This window comes from Triturus cristatus, chromosome 12 (genome assembly GCF_964204655.1).
Source record: "Triturus cristatus chromosome 12, aTriCri1.1, whole genome shotgun sequence".
NCBI classification, from domain to species: Eukaryota; Metazoa; Chordata; class Amphibia; order Caudata; family Salamandridae; genus Triturus; species Triturus cristatus.
The window spans coordinates 765,224,933-765,248,450 of NC_140595.1; the positions used below are offsets into that span (position 1 = coordinate 765,224,933).

General features: G+C 43.4%; 1 protein-coding gene across 1 annotated transcript in view; it reads right to left on the reverse strand.

Annotated features, from left to right (window-relative positions):
- Positions 1–23,518, reverse strand: part of LOC146782761 (extracellular calcium-sensing receptor-like) — a 123,668-nt gene that overhangs the window by 31,116 nt on the left and 69,034 nt on the right. The window contains exon 2 of the mRNA XM_085637235.1: positions 12,271–13,089. Within this exon, the coding sequence (XP_085493361.1) occupies positions 12,271–13,089 (819 nt within the window). The remainder of the gene's footprint in view (positions 1–12,270; positions 13,090–23,518) is intronic.

A 23,518-nucleotide genomic window follows, 5' to 3' on the forward strand; every position in this document is an offset into this window, starting at 1 on the left:
TTTACAGTAAATGCTAAATGAATGAACATAAATATATACAGTGATGAAATGGCGCACGAATACAGAATAAAAGGTCAAATCCATTTCATGTCATGGTACATAAATGAAATTGTGGTGAATAAAGGTGACAATGTGTCCCTGGAAGTGTTCAAAGAAGTCAGTTCTCTGAGAATAGTTCTACTGTAAGCAGATTACTTTGCCATAAAAAGAAAAATTCAAATTTAGAAAAAAATAAATTAATCATAGGAAAAAGTTCTAAGGTTTGTCTTTGTTTTTGAAAAAATGAAGGTCAAGTTCATAGCTTTCCCGGTACACTGTTAGCCGAATCAAAAGTCAGTGTAAGGGACTGGTGAAAACATGAAATCCTCTATTCCCGTAGACAAAAGATCATCTACCGATGTTGGTGATAGTTGGAATACCTCGTTTAGAAGATTAACTGCACATAGATGTGAAGCATCGCCAGTAGCAATGTTTGTTTCCGATGTTTCCTATGTGCCTGTTGATTCATCTCATACCTCAGCAGCAGCATGTTGCATCTGTGAGATCTCAACGAATGCCGTCATCAGGATTGGTAGCCTCTGGGGACAGCACAGAGCGTGGGCCGTTATCGGGTCCAGCAGAGTATCGATATCCGTTGGCATGACTGATCGGAGTGTCGGACAGATGTCTAGCATGCATTCTTCACCGCAAAGCAGGCAGCGTAGAACAGGTAAGATGCAATCTTGCCAGATTGGGCTGAATGACAGAAACCATGTGGTATTTAAATCTCGTAGACGAGGTAAGCCCAAAAGTTGTACTATGCGCTCACAACACTTCCTTTCCAGGAGAGCTTTCTCCAAGGTGCTGGGAGTGACGCAGGTGGATTGGCTTTGCATAGCGTAGTAGTAGGAATAAAAACAGAATTACTACAACGAGTGCTAGGATTAGCTGCAGGTCACCAAACACCGAATGCACGAAGTTTGGAATGATTCTGAGGACTGCTTGAAAAGGTGTTAACAGTCCCGAACATATGGTCTTAAATACATGCACAATACCGCTCGTATCAGACATGTTTAAGGTACATCCCAACATTTCTGTGAAATGTGTAGGGCAGTTTGTACGTAACAGAGCCTGAATCTCAGCCGAAGTCCTTGCAATTTGTAGATCATAGGTGTCTTTGGCCGAGGTCAAAGGCACGGTCTGTTGTAAAAGTATGGCTTTCATTCTGCTTAAAGTATCAATTCGTATAGAAGAGATGTTCAGTGAAGGCCATAAAGGTGACTCCCTGACTGAGTATATTTGGGGGAACAAAACTTGCATACAGCATGGAGCCAACCGTTACTAGATATGGGAAGCCTGGAAACATGCCACAACAGCTCAGATCTTTCAACATGAGGTAACTCACATTTGAAAGTAGGCCAAACATTGGATTAATCACAGCAGCTGGTGAACCTTGCAGGCGGCAGGATAAATTTGCAGTGGAGCCGCTACAGGCCCTGTGTAAACTAATATCTCGACATATGAGTGAACCGCTCAGTGCATTTTCACAGTGTTTACTGCTAAGAAACACTTCACGCCCCCCCTCCAACATCTGTGTGTGTAAAGTAAATCCCAGGAAGTCTTGATGTATTCTTTACCCAACCTTTCATATTTGCCTGCTTGCATTTGTTTGAGGCAATACTGAAAATGGAAAGTTGTAACAGGCAGAGTTATTTTGCCATGAATGGTCCATTCGGTAGCTATTTTTTCTGCTACTGTAAATGGCAATTTTTCCAATTTTTCAATGCTCAGCACTGTATACTTTGCTCCCCTTTGTGCTAGTTCGATCTGTTTATCAGTGAGATTGTATTCTGAAAACAGAGACGAAGTGTTGATGAAACGCCAAGGCACATAGCCTGCACGCAAGTTTTGTAGCGTCCAGCCTAATAACAGAATAGAACGAAATTGAGATGGGCCTTGTCGCAGCAGGATCAAATCTTGTTCCACAATGTCTATAGCAGAGGATACAAAGTTGCCCAGTGAATATATCCTGGATGACAGAGTCGTTAACCCATTGTCGACCACAGCGAGAGACTTCTCTAAATTAATACGATTAATTTCTTGTATTCTTTCTGCGGCGTCTGCTTGGGTAACCTTCCATATTTCATTATAAGCAGCATAGATGCCGGCATATAAACGAAACGATTTTGACAAGGTTTTCTTGGACCTAGCAAGAAAACCCTAAGGTCTGTACCTTCTTTAAGTAAAGAGATAAGTGTTGTTTCACATCCTCTAGTGTAGATGTCTGTAGCCAATCAGGGCATAATTTCCCTACACTGTATGTTGTTACTACCCCTGGATGCTGTCTTTGAACATAACGTGGGTCTGGCCTATTGATTGTAAAACCCTGTATTCTGTTCAGGAATCTTTCTTGACAGATGTTTGTGTCTGTGGGCCAGAAGAACCATTTATCCTGTTCTGGATCTGATCTGTTGGTTTGTAAAATTGTATGTGTGTCGACCTCCCCCTGTGTAGTGCTGTTACTTGCAGGTGTAAGTATGGACGGTGTGTTCATGTCTTTTATCTTGGCTAACCCAAGGCAAGGCATTTGTTGGACAGTGTCATTCAAAAACATTATTTGCTGTGGGATGATGTAGGCTCTAAACAAAGCTTCTATCCCCTGCACTTGCCAATCTTTTGTACCCCGGACAGATTTTGTGTCAATTGTGCCTTTCCAAAAGTCGAGACCCTGTCTAGACATTTGGGCAATAAAGGCTGCAGAATGAATCTGTTTTGTATTGGTTAACATATTTTTCATTCCTGTTTTGTTCACATTTCTAAAGTAAAATGTTTCCAGATTGGATGTATTGTACCCTGAAAAATATGGAAACTTCATTGCAAACGTTTTTGAGCTACCCCTTGGTGGTGTAGGACAATGTTCCCATTGGTTATACATAAATACATTTCTTGGTGCTGCAGATCTATGCAAGAAATGATGACCATAGTGGTTGTAACAATAAAGCTGTTCGTAGTCTGTTGAACCCTCTAAGTATTCATGGTTAGAGAATGCAGCAGTTGCAAAAACAACAGTTGATGGACAGAATGCAGAACAATGTCATACATTCACCCCAGTACAGAGATCTGGGCCTAAATCCATTGGTTTTTTGCTTACCATGCTGTTCCAGTTTGAACCCAGACATATGCAAATCAGTCTTGACCCTGTGCCTCATGGGAACAGTCCAGCCCGAACTGCCAAGCCAGGTCCTCCCTGGACTGGAAACAAGCATCCTAGGACTGGTTTTGGGGTTTAACCCTTCTTCAGCCAGGATAGATTGATTTCAGTGGCATGGAGAGCACGATACCCACGTCTGGGCATCCCCTTCCCACTCGGGGTGACAATTGCAAAAACAACAGTTGATGGACAGAATGCAGAACAATGTCATACATTCACCCCAGTACAGAGATCTGGGCCTAAATCCATTGGTTTTTTGCTTACCATGCTGTTCCAGTTTGAACCCAGACATATGCAAATCAGTCTTGACCCTGTGCCTCATGGGAACAGTCCAGCCCGAACTGCCAAGCCAGGTCCTCCCTGGACTGGAAACAAGCATCCTAGGACTGGTTTTGGGGTTTAACCCTTCTTCAGCCAGGATAGATTGATTTCAGTGGCATGGAGAGCACGAGACCCACGTCTGGGCATCCCCATCCCACTCTGGGTGACGATTGCAAAAAGCAAAAGTTGATGGACAGAATGCAGAACAATGTCATACATTCACCCCAGTACAGAGATCTGGGCCTACATCCATAGTTTTTTTGCTCACCATGCCGTTCCAATTTGAACCCATCCATATGCAAATCAGTCTTGACCCTGTGCCTCATGGGAACTGATCTCTTTGACCTAGATATAACATGAAAAATAAAATCTAAGAATGAATATTTTCTTTCTTATGTGTTAAATGTTCTGTTCGTTGGTCCAGTCAGAGTGTCAATGCCTAAATAGATGATCTGGTGTACATATTGAAATATATAGGTAGAGAAAGGATTTTTCTTGGTGAACTTTCAATTTTCCCCTGATTCCCTACCTACATTAACCTGTCAGGGGTTCCCCTTGTTATATTGGCTGCCTGTGCCTCATGGGAACAGTCCAGCCCGAACTGCCAAGCCAGGTCCTCCAGAGAATGCAGCTGACCTTTCTAGATCAGACATCATGTTATTAACAGTCTCAAAGTCCCAATCATCAGAATAGGTAGTGGAGGTAAAAAAAGTCACTTAATGAAATCTTAAATAAGTGTGGAATCTTCAAGATTTCCGATGGGCAGAATTTATCATAATCCGTTTTGACCCAAACTATACCATCTTGTAAAGAACCGGCTGTGATGTTCACTGCTGAAAAGTCTCTCGCTTCACGATGGGATGATTTTTGTGGTTTCAAAAGTAAGTTCACGATTTTACTTTCTGTGTCCAAGTGAATATATCTTCCATTTATCAGCATGCTCAGAGTCATTACTAAAGTTATCCAAAGCAGAAAGAAAAGTATTCCTGAAATAATCCATAGTTCAATCAATGGTGAAACGAGATAAGTCTTGTGCTTGTTCTTTGAAAGTTCTTTTGGCTGGCCTTGTTTCCGGTTCGCTTGGATCCTCAGAAAACATATCAAAGTTAATGAAATAGCCAGAGGCAGTTCTGTCAACGGTTGAAATTGCATCAGGATTCGTTGAAATCACTGGCACCAGTTGATCACGTGTTACGTTGGTGTTGACAGGTGTATCAGGACAAACTGTTATTTGGGTTTCAAGACGAATGAGTTCCATAGCATTGTTGCTTAGTCCTTCATTTCTTACTGCTGACTCCTCAATGGTGATGAGTCTATCAGTCTTAACCTCTTGAATGGTAGCTAGAGAGTGTGTCTGCTACTTGGTCTGAGTCCACAAGCCCTACTGCTTAGCATTGGCCACATAATGTGGTTTGATGAGATCGATCTCCACAAATCTTTTCTCCTTTTTTCCTAATAACCTAGCTGTTATAGACTGCTTTATGTCCCGGTTTTTCCTTTCCACAACGGAATTTCCCTTAAGATTGGAATGGAGAGGAGTACCGCAATGCAACGTCCAAACTGGCCATGGCTTCTTTGTAAGCTTGAGAGCTAAACGCAGGGCCCTTGTCAGAATGCAGTGTGCCAATTGCGTATGTACTGATAAATACTCGCAAATCTTTTTATAACAGTTCGAGCGTCAGCCGAGCGCTGAGGCCAGATCCATAGGAACCTTGAACACAAATCCACTGGGACCATGATATATTTATAGTTACCATCCCTTTTCAAGGGACCGCAGCGATCCAGGTAAACACAAGCTAATGGTTTATCGGAAATTAACAGGGGTGTCTGCGCAGGACGTTTCACTGTAGAGACTTTCATCTGTTGGCATATTTCACATTCCAAATCATAGTTCTTGGTCTGTTTCCTAATGCTGGGCCACCAATATCTCTGTTTTAATAACAATACTGTGGCAGAAGCACCTGCATGGGCAGAGGCTATCCCTTCATGTGCTGCTAGGATCAGTCCTAATCTACGTTCCATTTTTGGAATTACCCTATCTCCCACTCCAGGGATTCGAGCAAATGGAACGTTGTTCGCATCAATTATAAACGAGTATTTGAGTGGAAACTTTTTAGGTATCGCTGTACCACTGCCTTTGCTTGAAGCATTGACAGCCAATAATATCGCACTGTCTATTCTCGTTTTTGAATGAGTGATCGCAGCTATGGAAGCAGTTTGCACAGCCCCCTTCGCGGCGTCGGAAGCCAATGAATTCCCTCCAACGTGAACGCCATCACGTTGATGACTCAGCGTGTGTATCACATGAGTGTTTTGTAGTCCGTTTCGCAACTGAACTACTTGTTCCCAAAGCGTTTTATGCTTGATTGTGCCACCTTTTGCATCTTTGAAACCATTTTGAAGCCAATTCTGTAAATATTCATTATATGATTGAACAGAGTAAAAAGAATTGCACACTATAAGTGTGGGGAATTTGCGATCCGTATTTTCAAGTGCCAATTTGAATGCTCGTAGTTCAGCTCGCTGAGCTGTACAATCTACTAGAGATTGTGTTTCAGTGACCATTAGTCGGAATTTACCATCGCGCATGCGACCTTTAACGATTGCGCTCGCTGCACTGTAAGCTTGCTTACTTTCCGTAGCAGGTTGTGCTGATCCATCAGTATAAATTATAAATTCGTACTGATAAAGAGGGAGAATCTCAATAGGCAGAGTACATTCATGTTCATATTGCAGGAATGATTGTGCAGCAAGAGAATTAACCCATTGTATCCATCTTGGATGTAAAGCTTTTGCATTTGGAATGCTCCCTTTTGTAACTGCCTCTAAGTCTGGTACCGGAGTAACGCCAATAATGCGTTTCCCCTGAGCTAGTAGCTGCCAGATCATAAATGTACTCTCTACACACTTTATCCTATATTGTCCTATGTTCAAAAGCTATTACTTTACCGCTCATTAGCGGCCAGGCGATGAAGGTATGCAAAACTCACTTTAACCTCTAAGTTTATCATGTTTAGTGATAGGATGTATACAAAATAAAATGATGGTTGGTGGTTGGTAGCTGTCACAAAGTATAATGCTTGCTTGGTTGGCACAAGCAAGGGATAAACTGGTTTTACTATTTTGTTTTAAGCACCCATCAAAGCTAATAGTAAGTTCTAAAGCAAATTTCAGCTTTGTAGGAAATGAGTTGTATGACTTGACAAAAGTTCCTTCTTTTACACTTACTTTTAAATGACATTAATAAATTGTAATGTATCAGTATTGTTTCTGCACAATTGTTATGGTTTTTGTTAACTAAAACAGTAAACGTGACTTGACTTGGCTATCTGACACACTTGTATTGGGACCCTTGTTAGTGTAAATTGATGATAGTCTACTTTAATGCAAAACCAAAGGGGATGATGGACGAAGTGTTGAACATTGCAAGCACTCACCCTCAGTCAACTGATCTAGGTTTAATCCATCATTATACTTTAGCTCACTCCGCCACCCCAGTTCAGACATGGCCATATGCAAATCAGTCTGACCCTGTGCCTCATGAGAACAGTCCAGCCCAAACTGCCAAGCCATGTCTTCCCTGGACCGTAAACAAGCATCCTGGGACCGCTTTCTGGCCAATCAGCCGTCATCAGCCAGGCTAGCTTGAATCCAGTGGCAAAGTGAGCAAGGGACCCGCGTCTGGGCATTCCCTGCCAACTTAGGGCGAACAAAGCAAAACCAAAGGTTATGATGGGCGGAGTGTTGAACATTGCAAGCACTCACCCCTAGTCAACTGATTTGGGTTTAATCCATCATCATTCTTTAGCTCACTCCACCACCCCAGTTGAGACATGGCCATATGCAAATCAGTCTGACCCTGTGCCTCATGGGAACAGTCCAGCCCGAACTGCCAAGCCATGTTTTCCCTGGACCGGAAACAAGCTCTTGGGACTGTTTTCTGGCTAATCAGCCGTCATCAGCCAGGCTAGCTTGAATCCAGTAGCAAAGTGAGCAAGGGACCCAAGTCTGGACATACCCTGCCAACTTAGGGCGAATACAGCAAAACCAAAGGGGATGATGGACGGAGTGTTGAACATTGCAAGCACTCACCCCCAGTCAACTGATCTCGGTTTAATCCATCATCATACTTTAGCTCACTCTGCCACCCCAGTTCAGACATGGCCATATGCAAATCAGTCTGACCCTGTGCCTCATGCGAACAGTACAGCCCGAACTGCCAAGCCATGTCTTCCCTGGACCGGAAACAAGCATCCTGGGACCAGTTTCTGGCTAATCAGCCGTCATCAGCCAGGCTAGCTTGAATCCAGTGGCAAAGTGAGCAAGGGATCCAAGTCTGGACATACCCTGCCAACTAAGGGCGAACAAAGCAAAACCAAAGGGGATGACGGACGGCGTGTTGAACATTGCAAGCACTCACCCCAGTCAACTGATCTGGGTTTAATCCATCATCATTCTTTAGCTCACTCCACCACCCCAGTTCAGACATGGCCATATGCAAATCAGTATGACCCTGTGCACTGATTTGCATATGGCTGGGTTCAAACTGGAATGGCATTGTGAGCTAAAAAACGATGGATTTAGGCCCAGATCTCTGTACTGGAGTGAATGTATGACATTGTTCTGCATTCTGTCCATCAATTCTTGTTTTTGCATTTGTCACCCCGAGTGGTACGGGTATGCCCAGACGTGGGTCCCGTGCTCTCCATGCCACTGGAGTCAAGCTATCCTGGCTGAAGAGGGGTCAAACCCCGAAATCGGTTCCAGGATGCTTGTTTCCAGTCCAGAGAGGACCTGACCGGGCAGTTCGGGCTGGACTGTTCCCATGCGGCACAGGGTCAAGACTGATTTGCATATGGCTGGGTTCAAACTGGAATGGCATGGTGAGCAAAAAAAATGGATTTAGGACCAGATCTCTGTACTGGGGTAAATGTATGACATTGTTCTGCATTCTGTCCATCAATTGTTCTTTTTGCAGTCTACTTTAATGTACATAAATGGTATTTTTGATGATGGGATTAGTATTACGCAGAACTGTACTGCCACATGCTTCTGTAATCCCTGGTGTTCGTAAAATACTATCACATCGTAAACAAGTTATTTAACAAAGATACCAATACAGTGCAATAGAACATGTCTGTAAAGCACCTGCATTGACCAGTCTGACTATGTTCAGATCAAATAGTGTTTTGCCCTCTAGATACTTGGTACTATTTCCAAGGGTAATTAGCATCATGACCATGGACATACTGAGAGAGAAAGACAGTATTTTCCATAGCTCTCTTGTCTTTAGATGAGATTGAACCCTAGATTTGTTAATAAAAAAATACTAATTGCTTTTTTAGAAGAACTAACATTTTAAATCACTTGCTTTTGGGGCTCAATTCTGGTGGCGATCAGAATCAGCATTAGTCTCATGTTTCAAAACAGGTATTTTTTCTATGCAAAGGATAACTTTGTGATTTAATCATAGCAGATTAAGCAAATGCTGTTCTCTCTTTTAAAGTAGGGCGTTGCTGCTCCTCTACTTATTTTCTTGTAGGGTACAAAACCAAACATCACAGAGCTGGAGAAAACATAAAGCAGAGCTATGTGGCAATTGTGCTGACTCTTTTTGTTACAGCTGAGTAATGGAACCCCCATTGCCTTTGCTTTAGGACGACCGTGGAGTGACAAATGACAATAATAGTGGGCATGTAACATTCCAAGGATGAACTTTTTCCTGTTTAATTTAGAACATTCTACTCCTAGCAGGTGTAATGCTATTAAAACATTAACTCCTGCCAAGAGCTATATTGTTAAAGGCACCCTTTCTTGTTGCGGAGCTAAGTCTGGATCCAGAGCTGGAGTAGTTCCCGCACCCCAGTTGCTGCAGGACCGCTCTCCTATGACATCCACCTGAGAGTCGGCTGCTGCATTTCTTGTGTATTTTTTTCTGCATACCTACTGTTTATTTTGTAGCCTGCTGTCTCGTTTTGCCTAAACACTGCCTCTTTTTGCGGTTTGTCTCTTATTTTCTGTCGTTGTTTCTCTTTGTAGGGTCTCCTGCATGGACCTACTCCTGCTTCCTGCCACGCCTCAGCCCCATCTCCCAACTCTGCCCACCCCCAGGATCTACTTAATGGTAGCCACAATGCGACCCAAATGAGTAGGTTCCTTGCACTCCAGTAGCTGCAGGGCTGCTTACCCTCTGACATCCGTCTAAGAGTCAAACTTACATTTTGCTGCCGCATTTGTTTTGTGCATATCTACTGTTTATTTTGCAGTGTGTTGTCTCATTTTGCCTACACTCTGCCTCTTTGGCTGTGGTTTGTGTAGTTTTCTTGTGTTTGTTTCTCTTTGCAGGGTCTCCTCCATGGACAGGCTTCTGCTTCCCACCACAACTCAACCCTGTCTCCCAGCTCTACCCACCCAACTTAATGGCAGCTGCAGTGCCATGCTGGTCAGCCACACCCATGCATCCAATCAACACCCATAACCACTCACATGCATATTACTCAACACCCCCTTCCTCAACAAACACGCCCTGAGGTCTGGAACCTCAGCCATACCCACTCTCCCGATCTTGCCTTCCTTCTAATGGAACCCTGACTCAACCCGACCTCTACCCCAAACTACTCCAATGCCATCCTGGAAGGCTACAAGATTCTACACCAGGACTGACTGAACAGTTAACCCGTAGGAGGTGTGTCCCTAATCTACAAAGTACACATAAAGTGCACAACCACCAACGACCCAACACAACCTTTGTTTAGCACCTCTACTTCAGGATCCAGATGGACAGCAAATCCACCACCAATGGACTACGCCCCTACTGGGTCCCAGATGGGAATTCAGAAATCTCATCACTGACCTCTTCACCCCCATCGTCCTCAGCTCTGAACACTTCCTCCTCCTAATTGACCTCAATTTCCAGCTGGATGTCGCCACTGATGTCAACTCTGCCGACCTAATGGACAGCCTCCACAACATCAGAGTCTCGCAGCATGGGACAGGACATATGAACATAGCAGGCCACACCCTGGACCCCATCTTTTCTACCAGCAGCAAGGCCGAGTTCAAACACACAATCCCACTCACATGGACGGACCACTTCATCACATACTTCAAAATGTTCATCCTCCACTGTCGGCATCAGTAGCCCCACCCACTCAGGGATGCAACTAGAAGAATGTCACACAACAAGACTGGATCAGCACCCTCCGGCAACACCCACACGCCTTCTAAGACAACACTGACAGAAACACCAAAATCCTCAACAGATGGCTCGCCACCTGCACCAATAAACTAGCACCCCAGCTGGTTAAGGGCCAGCCACAGAAAAATGAGGTGACTCTACAAACAACTGGAAAGGAAGTGATGCTCCTCCCAGGTGCCCACCGACAAGGTGTCTACAGGGACTCTTTCAAGCCTACCACCTATACCTAAAAAACACCAAGAGAGCTCTAATTCTTTGTTATCATCAAATAATTTACCCACCCCACAGCCTCAGACAACTCCTCCACCCCATAGCAGGACCTCTACAATCAACGCACCAACTTTTTTCACGATAAGATCTCTCAACATTTACGCAAACATTGACACACAACCTCCTCCCTTGACCCATCAACTATCACTGGCACTCACAGCATGAACACCCAGACTCACCAAATAGACCCCCATCATCACTGACAAAACCAGATCCTTGATGGCATCTACCCACTCAGGGACCCACACTGACCTGTGCCCCCACTTCTCTTCATCCTCAGCGGACCCTCTGTAAGTATGGCACTCCAAACAATCATCAAAACCTTCGTCAACACAGCCACCTTCCTTCATTTGAAATTCAATACACATTTTGAAGGCTGTCAGAGAAAATATATGTGACTCAGGTCATAAGTGATTAAGATTAGTTTGAAAGTGCATTATGACTGGACTTTATAGTCATCATATAGACATTCTTAAGTCAAGCCTGAAATTTTTATGAAAATGGAAGCACATTGATTAACCTCAGTTAATTGATGAGAAACTGTCCTTCTTCAAAGCACCCATATCTCAACTTCTAACCTTAATACTTATTTGCATTCACCAATAAACGTTTGGACTAAATAATGTCCATACAGTGCTGAAGACAGATTGCATGGGCTCTTCTTATGAATTTATGCTGAAATGACAATGGTGCTGCAAAAAGCCAACATACTTATAAGTTCAAATTTATATTCAGTGCTATGAATGGAAAGCATACCTCAAATATATTATTGTGATTATTGTTTATATTGGGCATATCTTTTGCTTGTTTGCGTATCCTAGTGAGTCTTTATTATTCTTAATGGATTGATATATGTTCATTATTGGAAACATAGGTACTTAGCACGTACATAGGTAAACTCCAGGATAGGATTATTACATGATCATTTTATAGGTTTCTTGTAAGTAAAATTGTATCACCTTCTAGCAGTAAGTTACACAATTGGTTGTAACTGCAATATCCAGTAAAGTACAGTGTTATGTAGGAAATTACAATTCAAGTCCCCCGGAGGGGTCCTATTTGCACTTGTTTTTACATATGAAGCCCACATGATAATATCATGCTGTGCTGTGATCATATGGGTATTCTCTGAGTCTGTGATCAAAGTACAGTGCCTGAGAATGCACCAATCAAGGGTATGTCATAGTGGTGATCAAAAAGTGGGCCTATATTTCTGTGAAGAAGCCATTCTTCCTCTTTCATTACTTGTAGAAAAGAAACTATTGCATAATATTTTTTCTGTAACACATACCTGCCATGGATGGAAGTCTAGAATATTTGCACAGGTCTCTTGAAGGGAAGCCTCTCTGTCTTGCATGCATATCCTCAGATCCTCCAAACCCTGTGCTGTTGCATAAACTGCATTGTAGATATTGTATGTAATTCTGAAGTCCATCATGCTATGGATTGGAAGGTTTTCTAGCTTCTCGGCTCCTGTGCAATTCTTAGTCTTTTGGTTACTGATTAGAGTTTCCTTGGGTAGCCACTGACAGCCAAACACTGCCTCCCAGAAATTTATCAGAAAAGTATCACCTTGCGATGTTGAAGGCTGGATGCTGGTGAAATATTTTTGGAAGCTTGCCATCTCACCACTGCGAACTGCAAAGCCTATGGTTCCAGCAAGTATTTTTGAATATTTATCTATGGAGAGTGGAGAATACGTTGACCAGGATTCACTGGCAATCCAGATCTTTCCAGTTACATTCTGCTTCACAATCTCATCCAGGAGGGGAGGCAGGTATGGATAGGATGTAAAGAAAACAATTGCCTTAGCTGTTGAGTTTTTGATAACTTGAGCAATATGAAAGACATTATCGGCAGGTCGGCTTGGGAGGATGTACTCTTTGAAGGCCACACAAGCTTCAGCCTTGATCAGCTCTTGTTGTACTAGTTGACTGCCCAACTGGCCATAGTTGTCATCTGTGGCTATAATTCCCACCCAAGTCCATCCAAAGTGTATGGCTAACTGGGCCAGCCCAACGGATTGGATGTTATCACTGGGAATGGTACGGAAAAATGATGGGAATTGGTTCCTGTCACTAAGGAGAGGGCTGGTTGAAAAGTAGCTGATCTTTTGAAAAAAAAGAAAGAAATAGAAATGGCGCTTCATGAGAGATTATTCTCAAACTTTTTATTGAAGATTCAAATTCAAATTTAGGATCTAAGTTGTATAACAGAAAAACATAAGAGTTAACAAAATATGGCCTTAAATGCATAAAAGGTATCAATATAATACAATATTGCTGAATTGTAAACACAAGTCATAGAATGAATCCATTAGCATAAATTCATGAAATTAAATAAAGACAACTTCGATTTACAATAAAAATATACAACAATATGAGTTTCATCATCATAATGACAATCCCGAACTACTCTGTACACCTCTATGATTGGACACTAGGATTATGCTGAACTGGAGGACCAAAGTATGCACCAAGATTGGCTAAATTATCCAGCATTATGTATCAAGGGCCTGGCAGAATTGGCTTGACCCATTTAAGATAGAAAGAGCATTCTGAGTTACAATCTGGAAATTGTGAGTCAAATTAAGTGAAAATGATGTCCACTAAATAATGTACTTCTGATGTTCCTATCAACTTTACATTGTTTTATCAACTATAGAGTTATGAAAGGTAATCAAAACCTAAAGATTCTAATTCTAATCAATGCCCATTGATGGCTGCACCATGAAGAGATCAGATTCAATATTCTCTTAGTTCTACAGACAGAATGCATTTCCTACTCAAAGAGTATTTGTTTTTCTAAAACTCTCTTAACTACATACTAAATATTGCGTTCTTTTTCCTGCAGACAACCAAATAGTATAGACTTGGATAATACTTACAATTTTTTTGTTTAAAGTCAGAGTTTAACTAAATACATTTTAAAAAAGTTCTGACTTGTGGTCGGAGCCTTCAGGGCTGCATCGCAATGGGACGATCTGTTTACTATCCGATAGCCTCAGTGTAAGTTATATGTCTCTACCAAATTGAACAAAATGTAAACACTGAGGGCAACTTAAATATTATGCAAAATTAACATGATATAACTTTACATGAACATAGAAGGACAACAACATCATATTACAAACCAATACAAAAATAATTTTATTCAAACAAAACCTTATAAATATATGATTCACATTCACACATCAATCATATCTACATTCATTGGAAACTTATTCTGTTCATTAAAAACAGGTGCAAAGACAGGCACAAGAACAAGACAAAAACAACACAGTTTTAATGAGCTGATAAATCTATCGTCTTTTATAAAGATCAATAAATGTTGGTTTAATGCAATCAAAAATGTGATACAATTGAATGACAGTCAGTGGCTAGAAGATAGATGCAATTCTCTATGCTCGTTTTGGCACAAGTTGTGCCTTCATCAGGAAAAACCCACAAAAACTAGTTGTACCTGTAAATATAAAAATATATAATGTCCCAAACAATAATTCATGGGATGAAAATTGAACACCGTGGGCCTTTTCACAAACTATAGGGGTATTCACAAAGGTAACTTACATTGTAGAATAATGTCACCATATATTTACTCTCACACCTTTGAGTAACTACACTTTTTTTACTTACCAAAAGTAGTAAAGTTACTCAAATGTGCAAGACTAAACTACATGTGTAAATTACTCAAAAGTGTAAGTTACTTTTGTGAATAGCCACTTTCATTTTCTATACCATTTCTAACTATGAAGACCCTGCCCGGCAATAATAGAGGGCAGAAACAAATGCTCTGTGTTTTGGAAAAAGAAATTCTTAAAATATGCCGACATAGACAGAAACCAATTATTGGAAGACGTTTATACACAACTCATTGAATCATCAAAGGAGAAAGATCAGAAATGTACCAAGTCGATTAAAGAACAAATGCTAGGGCATCTTGAAAATTAGAAGAAAGAAATCAAAATTAAGACAAATCTGAAATGTTTGCATGATAAAAAAAGGGTACATCCAAGGTCAAATGTTTATTTTGATGAAAAAAAATATTTGATCCATTAAGGAGGGAAATTACAAAAGAGAGAAATCAATAAAAGTTTGACACTACATCAAACTCAACAGATGTCAGCATGTCATACTCAAATGTAGATTTTTTTGAATCAGCAGAAGGGAACACCAGATGCACAATTTTTATTAGGTGAGTATCACCATCCCAAAATCACACAAAAAAACTGAGAGAGAAAGAGGTTGCCAAAATGGATGGAAAACAAAAAAGGGATGAAAAGATTACACAAGGGACAAAAGGGTGCCACTGAGCAGCAAGGAAGAAACACCTTAACACGTGAACAAGAGGATTGAAGCATTAGAGGTAATGGAAACAAATTGGTCTGTTATTAATTTAAAAAGTTATTTAAATATTGTAGACAACTTAGATTGCTAATCCATTTTACCAATAAACTGACATTTGAGTTGAACCCACGAAAATAGGGCATATAAATTTGCAGATTAAAGACTTTGGGGGATATTCTCAAGAACGTGTGACAACTATCGCAAAAGTTGCTTAACGTAACTTTGCACATCGCAGTCTATCGCGAGAAAATAACGCCGTATTAATGTCCTATTCTGAACACAGCGGCACCATGTGATAGTCTCACAATAAAACGCCAAATCAATGCAACACCGAAAAAATGCGAAACACCAACACGAAAAATGTTGCGATGTCACAAACCGCGAAACAAAAATCAGCGATAACCAGCGACAGGCCTGCAATCCAGATGCCTCATGCAGGTAAATAAAAGCAGTGTAAAACAAATACAAAAACAAATAAACTGCGTAGCACCATGGATGCAACCGGACCGAGTGCAGAGGACAACGCAAACCCCACAAGCCCCACTGATGACCAGCAAGGAACCACAGGGTCGGGGAAGGCCAAGGAGAAGAGGACGAGGAAGACGTGGTTCTGTCTGCAGGAAAACTGGATCATCTTCACGGCAGTGATAGAACACTACCAACAACTGTTCGTCACATCCAACATGTCATCGGCAACAAAGACGGAAATATGGCAGACTATCTTGGACCATGTGAATGCAGCATTGAGGAAGACAATGGAAGAGGTCAAGAGGCGCTGAAAGGATATGAAGGCCAAAACCAAGAAGAAACTCGATGCCAACGTGAAAGCAGCAACACAGATTGGAGGTGGGGGTTCAGCGGCACACCAGGAGCTGGATGACATGGAGAAAATGGTGGCCTCAGTTAGCAGTCGGGATACGGAGCCAGGAGTTGTGGCACAGGACACTGCTCAACATGACCTGACACAACATCAGCAGGGTGAGTACCGACCAGGGACTGGGGGGACAGGGGAGATAGGCACAGTGGCGCACGTGCACAATTAAGCAGAGCACACTGCACACCCACAATGACTCTGGATCATGTCCCTGACACCCGTGGCACACTGCAGCACACATACAAACACCAAGTAGGCCCTGCACCACCCCACTTATCACCAATATCACAACCAACACATGCACACATGCGAAACCCAGCAAAGATGCGTATTTGTGAGCCATACGACAATGCAAGTGACATTACATGATGATTAGCATGGCTGCAGTCCAATCATCATGACATTGTGTATGCCATGATACTGAGGTGGCTGAGTGTGGACCACATTGGGAAAGGAGCACGTCACACTCTGACACATACACGTACGCAAATCACCCCTGATGCAAGAAAACATCTGCAGACAAACAATGCCCAAGAATCACAACTCGACCAAGATCACAAAATACCCAAGTCCTAAACATTCCAGCACTGTCGAAGCACAGAAGTCAAAGGCACACCACCTGAAAGGGATAAGGGGCAGCCAAATCTGAGCAGCAGGGGCGACTCACCCACAATGCAGCAAACACACATAGCAATAACAGCACATCAACATCGACGACAATGTGGTACAAAGTGTAACACGCCCACGACAGAACAGAGGACACAACTGGTTCTGCCTGTGGGTGGAAACTGGCCCATCACACCTGGCATAGCAGGAAACTGTGAGATGAAAATGTACGTGTACAACCTCACATCCGTGATGTAGTTCAAATATCCACTGTCCCGCATCAAATAGTCAGCTCCTCCCAAACAGTCACAATGTACATTGTCATACAGTCCCTAGGTAAACATGAACAATGCGTCAACATACATATCAACACAATGTCAAAATGCATCTCCACTTCACATAGCAGAGGGACAATTAACACCTCTTGCAGAGCAGACCAGACAACACATCAGTGATGATGAAGAGGACCTCCACACCTTTGACACCGACGCCCTACAACAGCTCATGGACATCTCAGGCAACCCACCTCTAGGAGCAGGGAAGCCCAGCTGCATCCAGGAGACCCCACTCCTTGCACAGACCACACAGCAGGAATCACACACCACCACGGATGGCTCCCAGCACCTCACAGAAGCACACATCGCATTAAACGGCCAGGTGTTAGACTGCCAGAAGGAGGTGGCTGAACAGGTGCGGTTCGAACTCATGGCAGCCGAACTCGATTACATACGTGGGTGTGTATTTCCCATTAGGGACCACTCACACTCACCAACGGACACACACACTGCGACATAGCCAAACGCAATTGCATATTTCCAGTGCTGAACCACACCCAGCGCCACGGGACAATCATTCACACCCCTACGCTGGACTTGCGTACGCCAGCCAAGTCCACTCCTCTTACGTATGAAGGGGGGACGACAGAGCTACATGTACAAAGTCTTACCCACTGCCTGGGGTGACATGGTTGTGTCAGTCAACTGTTCTCTACACCCAAACACCAGCAGTATATGTCGACATGGGCATGTCTGTGGTCTGCATACTGCAGTCTGTCCACCACATCCACGCCACACTTGGCATTGTGTACATTCTCATTCATGAGTCACTTGCCTCCTTTGCACATGCATGGTTCCCACCTCTCCCCACATTCTGCTATTGTGTGGCTGAGGTGCCATGCCATTGATGGTTCGTGTACATGGCTTGCCCAGGTCACCACAGTAAGTTGTGCTGTTGCGTCTGGTAAGTGGGCATGTTGTTTGGCATGTTGTGTGTGAGTTTGTAATGTGTGTATTCCCAGAGTTGTGAGTTGCATGATTGTGGAGTTGAGGTGTGTGGTGTGTCCATTTGGTACTTTCCAACGAGCAATACATTACCATAGGTGTCATCCTGAAAGTGCTGGTTGATGATGGACTGTCGGAAGATGCATGAATCATGCACACAGCCTGGGTAGTTTGCCACGACATAGGTGAAGAGTCCACAGTGGTCCACTATTGCCTGCACATTGATGGAATGCGTGTGCTTCCTGTTGTAGTAATTGTGTGCAGTGGTGGCAGGGGACACGAGGAGTACATGTGTGCAGTCGATTGCCCAGAACATATGCGGGAGGGCAGCTATGGCGTATAAGCCTTGCCTGGTTTCCAGCTGTTCCTGCGCAGTGTGTGGGAAGTGACCGTACTGGGGTACCAAGCTGGTGATGGCATCCAGGACAGTTGTGGGGAACTTTGATTGGGCTGGCTGTGAGACTCCTCCAACTCTGGCAGTTTTTGGTTGGAAGGTCCCAGAGGCTAACATGTGCAGCACAGCCAGAAGCTTTGTCTGTGTAGGGATGTTAGTTGTCTGCCATGTTGGTACCATCAACCTGTGGGCAATGATGGTCAGATGCGTAGGATGGTTTTCTTTTTGAGCCTGTGGTGGGCAATGACATCCCCTGGTGTTCAGTCTGTGGTGGTCCGGGGGGACAGGTGGGAGGGGTCGGGGGGTGGCAGGCCTGGGGGTGGTTGCCATGGGTTCTGTGGCATTCTTGGGTCTCCGAGCTGCATGATCAGTGGCTCCATGGCATCTGTTCTTCTGCAGCTGTGGCTCTGGGCTGGGCTCCCTTTCATGGTGCAGGTTGTCGTCCGACTGAACACCAGGTCGGAGCAGGTGTTAAATCCCTGCTGCTAACGTGCCTTATCGCATGTTTTGTGAACTTATCGCCGATCTGGCTGGTCGTTGAGAATAATGCAAAGTGGTGTTGTCACGGTTTTTTGCACGGGAACGCCTACTCTGCATCTCATTAGCGTTAGTTGCCGGTGTCATCTGTGGCGATGAGCGATGAATTTATCACCACTTTATTATTATTATTATTATTATTATTATTATTATTATTATATTTAAATTTATATGGCACAACAGCTACCCGGAGGTTTCCCGGCACCTACAAACACATGAATAAAAGAGGGGAGCAGCGGGTCAAAGCTCAGACATTGAATAACCACGTTTTGATGCTTTTCCGAAATTTAACATAATTTTGTTTGAAACGCAATGAGGGTGGAAGCAAATTCCATAGAGACGGGGGCCAAGTAGGCAAAAGACCGTCCGCCCATGCGGGCAAGTCTAAACCTAGGGACTGCAAACTTTGCCTGACTAGATGATCTGAGAAGGCGAGAAGGGGTGTACGGTTGAACTAGTGCATTAAGGTAGCAGGGGGAAGTACAGGCATTGATTCTGTGCATATAACAAAGGGCTTTGAATTTAGACCGGTTTTCAATATTTAGCCAGTGTAAATCCCTGAGAGACCCTGTGATGGGAGCCATTTGAGGTAACTGACAAAGGAGTCTGGCCGCTGAGTTTTGGACCACTTGAAGCCTCCTGATTACATCCATGTTGGCACCTAGATATAGAACATTACCGTAATCCAATCTGGATATGATTAAGGCTTGAACCACCGTTTTTTGAGTCATAAGTGGCAGCATCCATAGGACTTTTTTAAGCCACTTCAAAATTCCAAAGCAAGTAGATGCAAACTTGACCGCTTGTTGATGCATGGACAATTGTTCGTCAACAATAATGCAAAGGTTGCGAACAGATTGCGAAGGTAGGGGAAGGGCACCCATTTGCAGAGGCCAGTGCTGCGGGCCCCAGAGAGCTTTGTTTCCACCGAAAATTAAAACCTCTTTTTTTCCTCCATTCAACTTTAACTTATTAGTATGCATCCATCCAGCAATTTCTTGTCAACCTGATTGAAGAGAAGATACCTTCGAAGAGTCTTTGGTAGATAAAGAAAAGATAAGCTGGGTGTCATCAGCATAGGAATAAATAGTAAGCCTAGCCTCTTCTGCTACGGACGCTAGAGGGCTGATGTAAATATTGAAGAGCAATGGGCTTAAGATAGAGCCCTGGGGCACTCCATAGGGGGAGTTATGAGATCTGGACCTGGCAGTTGGGGAAAAAACCTGAAACATTCAGTTAGTGAGGAAACTCGCCAGCCAGTTCAAAGCAGAGCCAACATTGCCCTTAGATCATAAAACTTGAAGAAGGGTCTCATGGGATACAGTGTCAAAAGCGGCACTCAAATCTAATAATATGAGGGCCACTGTATCACCCTTATCCAGTCATTGGCGGATAGTTTCTGTGACTCCTAAGAGCATCGATTCAGTGGAAAAACCTGTTCTAAAGCCAGACTGTGGCGGTGACAAAGTGCCGCTAACTCGGCGTTAGGTCCTTGAGAATAAACCATTTATTTTTCACTTTATTTTTTATTTATTATAGGTTTTAAGGCTCCAAGAATATTGTTTGCAGCTCCTAGCATGATCTCATACTTCTGTGAAAACTAGCATTGGTCCACAAACCCCACACAAGAATTGAATCTTTGTAACGCAGACACAGGGCAAGCTTTACAGACCAATGCTGTTTCTGCAGAATGTCTGACAGAATATCGACGGACAGAAAATCGACCTACAAAAATATCGACACAAAAATATCGATGACAAGAATATCGAGATCCTATCTACAACATGGTAAGTACAAAAATATTGAAAATAAAACATAGAGGTGCCGATTACGATCCGGTAAAAACCGGGTACGAACCGTCTTTCTCTGTCCGACTCGTACCCGGTCGTAAAACTTTACAAACATGGAATTACGATTCGCACGGAAACACCATTTCCGTACGAATCGTAAAAAACACCGACCGACGAAAATATACATACGAATGTGATCCGGGAATGCTGCGACGTGACGTCGGGACGCTATCAGGCAGCGTTTCACGACCCAGGAACTACGATTCGAACCGACAGCAGTCCAGACGGCAATATTTTCACGGCACCCAAAAAGTGCCGGAAAAGCGAAGTACGGCGCGAAACGACCAGAGTAGGTGGCCCAGTACGCGCCGTACCCCCCCAGCCCCCGTATGTACGCGGCGACCCCCCCAGCCCCCGTATGTACGCGCCGACCCCCCCAGCCCCCGTATGTACGTGCCGACCCCCCCAGCCCCCGTACGTTCGAGTCGTACCCCCGTGTATGTACACCCGTGTACGTATCGTACCCCACCCGTGTATGTACACCCGTGTACGTGTCGTACCCCCCGTGTATGTACACCCGTGTATGTGTCGTACCCCCGTGTATGTACACCCGTGTACGTTCGTGTCGTACCCCCCCGTGTATGTACACCCGTGTACGTGTCGTACCCCCGTGTATGTACACCCATGTACGTGTCATACCCCCCGTGTATGTACACCTGTGTACGTGTCGTACCCCCCGTGTATGTACACCCATGTACGTTCGTGTCGTACCCCCCGTGTATGTACACCTGTGTACGTGTCGTACCCCCTCGTGTATGTACACCCGTGTACGTTCGAGTCGTACCCCCACCCGTGTATGTACGGTGCGTACCCCCAGCGCTACGTGCTGGGGGTACGCACCGTACATACATGGGTACACGTACACGTACACGGGTGTACATACATGGGGGGTACGACACGTACACGGGTGTACATACACGGGGGGTTACGACAAGTACACGGGTGTACATACACAGGGGGTACGACACATACACGGGTGTACATACACGGGTGGGGGTACGACTCGAACGTACACGGGTGTACATACACGGGGGGTTCGACACGTACACGGGTGTACATACACGGGGGGTACGACTCGAACGTACGGGGGCTGGGGGGGGTCGGCACGTACATACGGGGGCTGGGGGGGTCGGGGCGTATGCGGGCACATGTCTCCATGGTTGCTATGGGAGTTCGGTGCGGACGGTGTTTTTTCCATACGGTTGCAACATCGGACGCACGGGATGGATCGTAATTCCGCGGTCGGACTTCACTTTTCACATTTGTACGGTAAATCGTCCGTGGACGTGTCGGACACATTTTCCGACCCGAGGATGTGTGGGGAATAATTCCCAATGCGATTCGTATGGACTTTTTACCATGCGAATCGTAATTGGAAGTTTGTACGGCACTTGTACGATTCGTACGGTAAGAAGACCGGATACGAGTCGTACGGGGAATTTTGTTACCGGATCGTAATCGGCACCACAATGTCAAAAATACCGTTATTAAAAATATAAAGTATTTTTTTGTTAAAAAAAAATATGTCAAATAAACCAAATAATAGTTATAAATAAAATAAACATAATTAATTATATTTTATAATATTTAAAATTAATAATTAATATATACAATGTAAGAAAACATTAATTAAATATATACATCTAATATATAATATATATAATTACTTAATAATACATTTTAATAATTGTTTTAATAACTTATAACTCGTTAAAAATTATTATATATTACAAATACATCATACACATAAAACAATAACATGAATAAAAATTAAATATTATATATAACACATTTAAAAAATTACATTTAATTTGAATATTGTTAAAATTAATTATATATTACATTAGCTAAAATAATACAAAAAATATTAAATAGCGCCGACAATAAAACTACTACTCCAGCTCCAAAAAAAAACAGTAAAGAAAATGTTGGATAGCGTAGAGCTAAAAATTACTATTTCCACTCCAGGGAGTGTAACAATAGGGAAAGTGTTGGATAAAGTACAGGTATAAATTACTATACCCACTGCAGGGAGTGCAACAGTAAGGAAAGTGTTGGATAGTGTAAGGGTAAAAATGACTATTCCAACTCCAAAGAGTGCAACAGTAGGGAAAGTGTTGGATAGCGTAGGGGTAAAAATTACTATTCCCACTCCAGAGAGTGCAACAGTAGGGAAAGTGTTGGATAGCGTAGGGGTAAAAATTACTATTCCCACTCCAGAGAGTGCAACAGTAGGGAAAGTGTTGGATAGCGTAGGGGTAAAAATTACTATTCCAACTCCACAGAGTGCAACAGTAGGGAAAGTGTTGGATAGCGTAGGGGTAAAAATTACTATTCCCACTCCAGAGAGTGCAACAGTAGGGAAAGTGTTGGATAGCGTAGGGGTAAAAATTACTATTCCCACTCCAGAGAGTGCAACAGTAGGGAAAGTGTTGGATAGCGTAGGGGTAAAAATTACTATTCCAACTCCACAGAGTGCAACAGTAGGGAAAGTGTTGGATAGCGTAGGGGTAAAAATTACTATTCCCACTCCAGAGAGTGCAACAGTAGGGAAAGTGTTGGATAGCGTAGGGGTAAAAATGACTATTCCCACTCCAGAGAGTGCAACAGTAGGGAAAGTGTTGGATAGCGTAGGGGTACAAATTACTATTC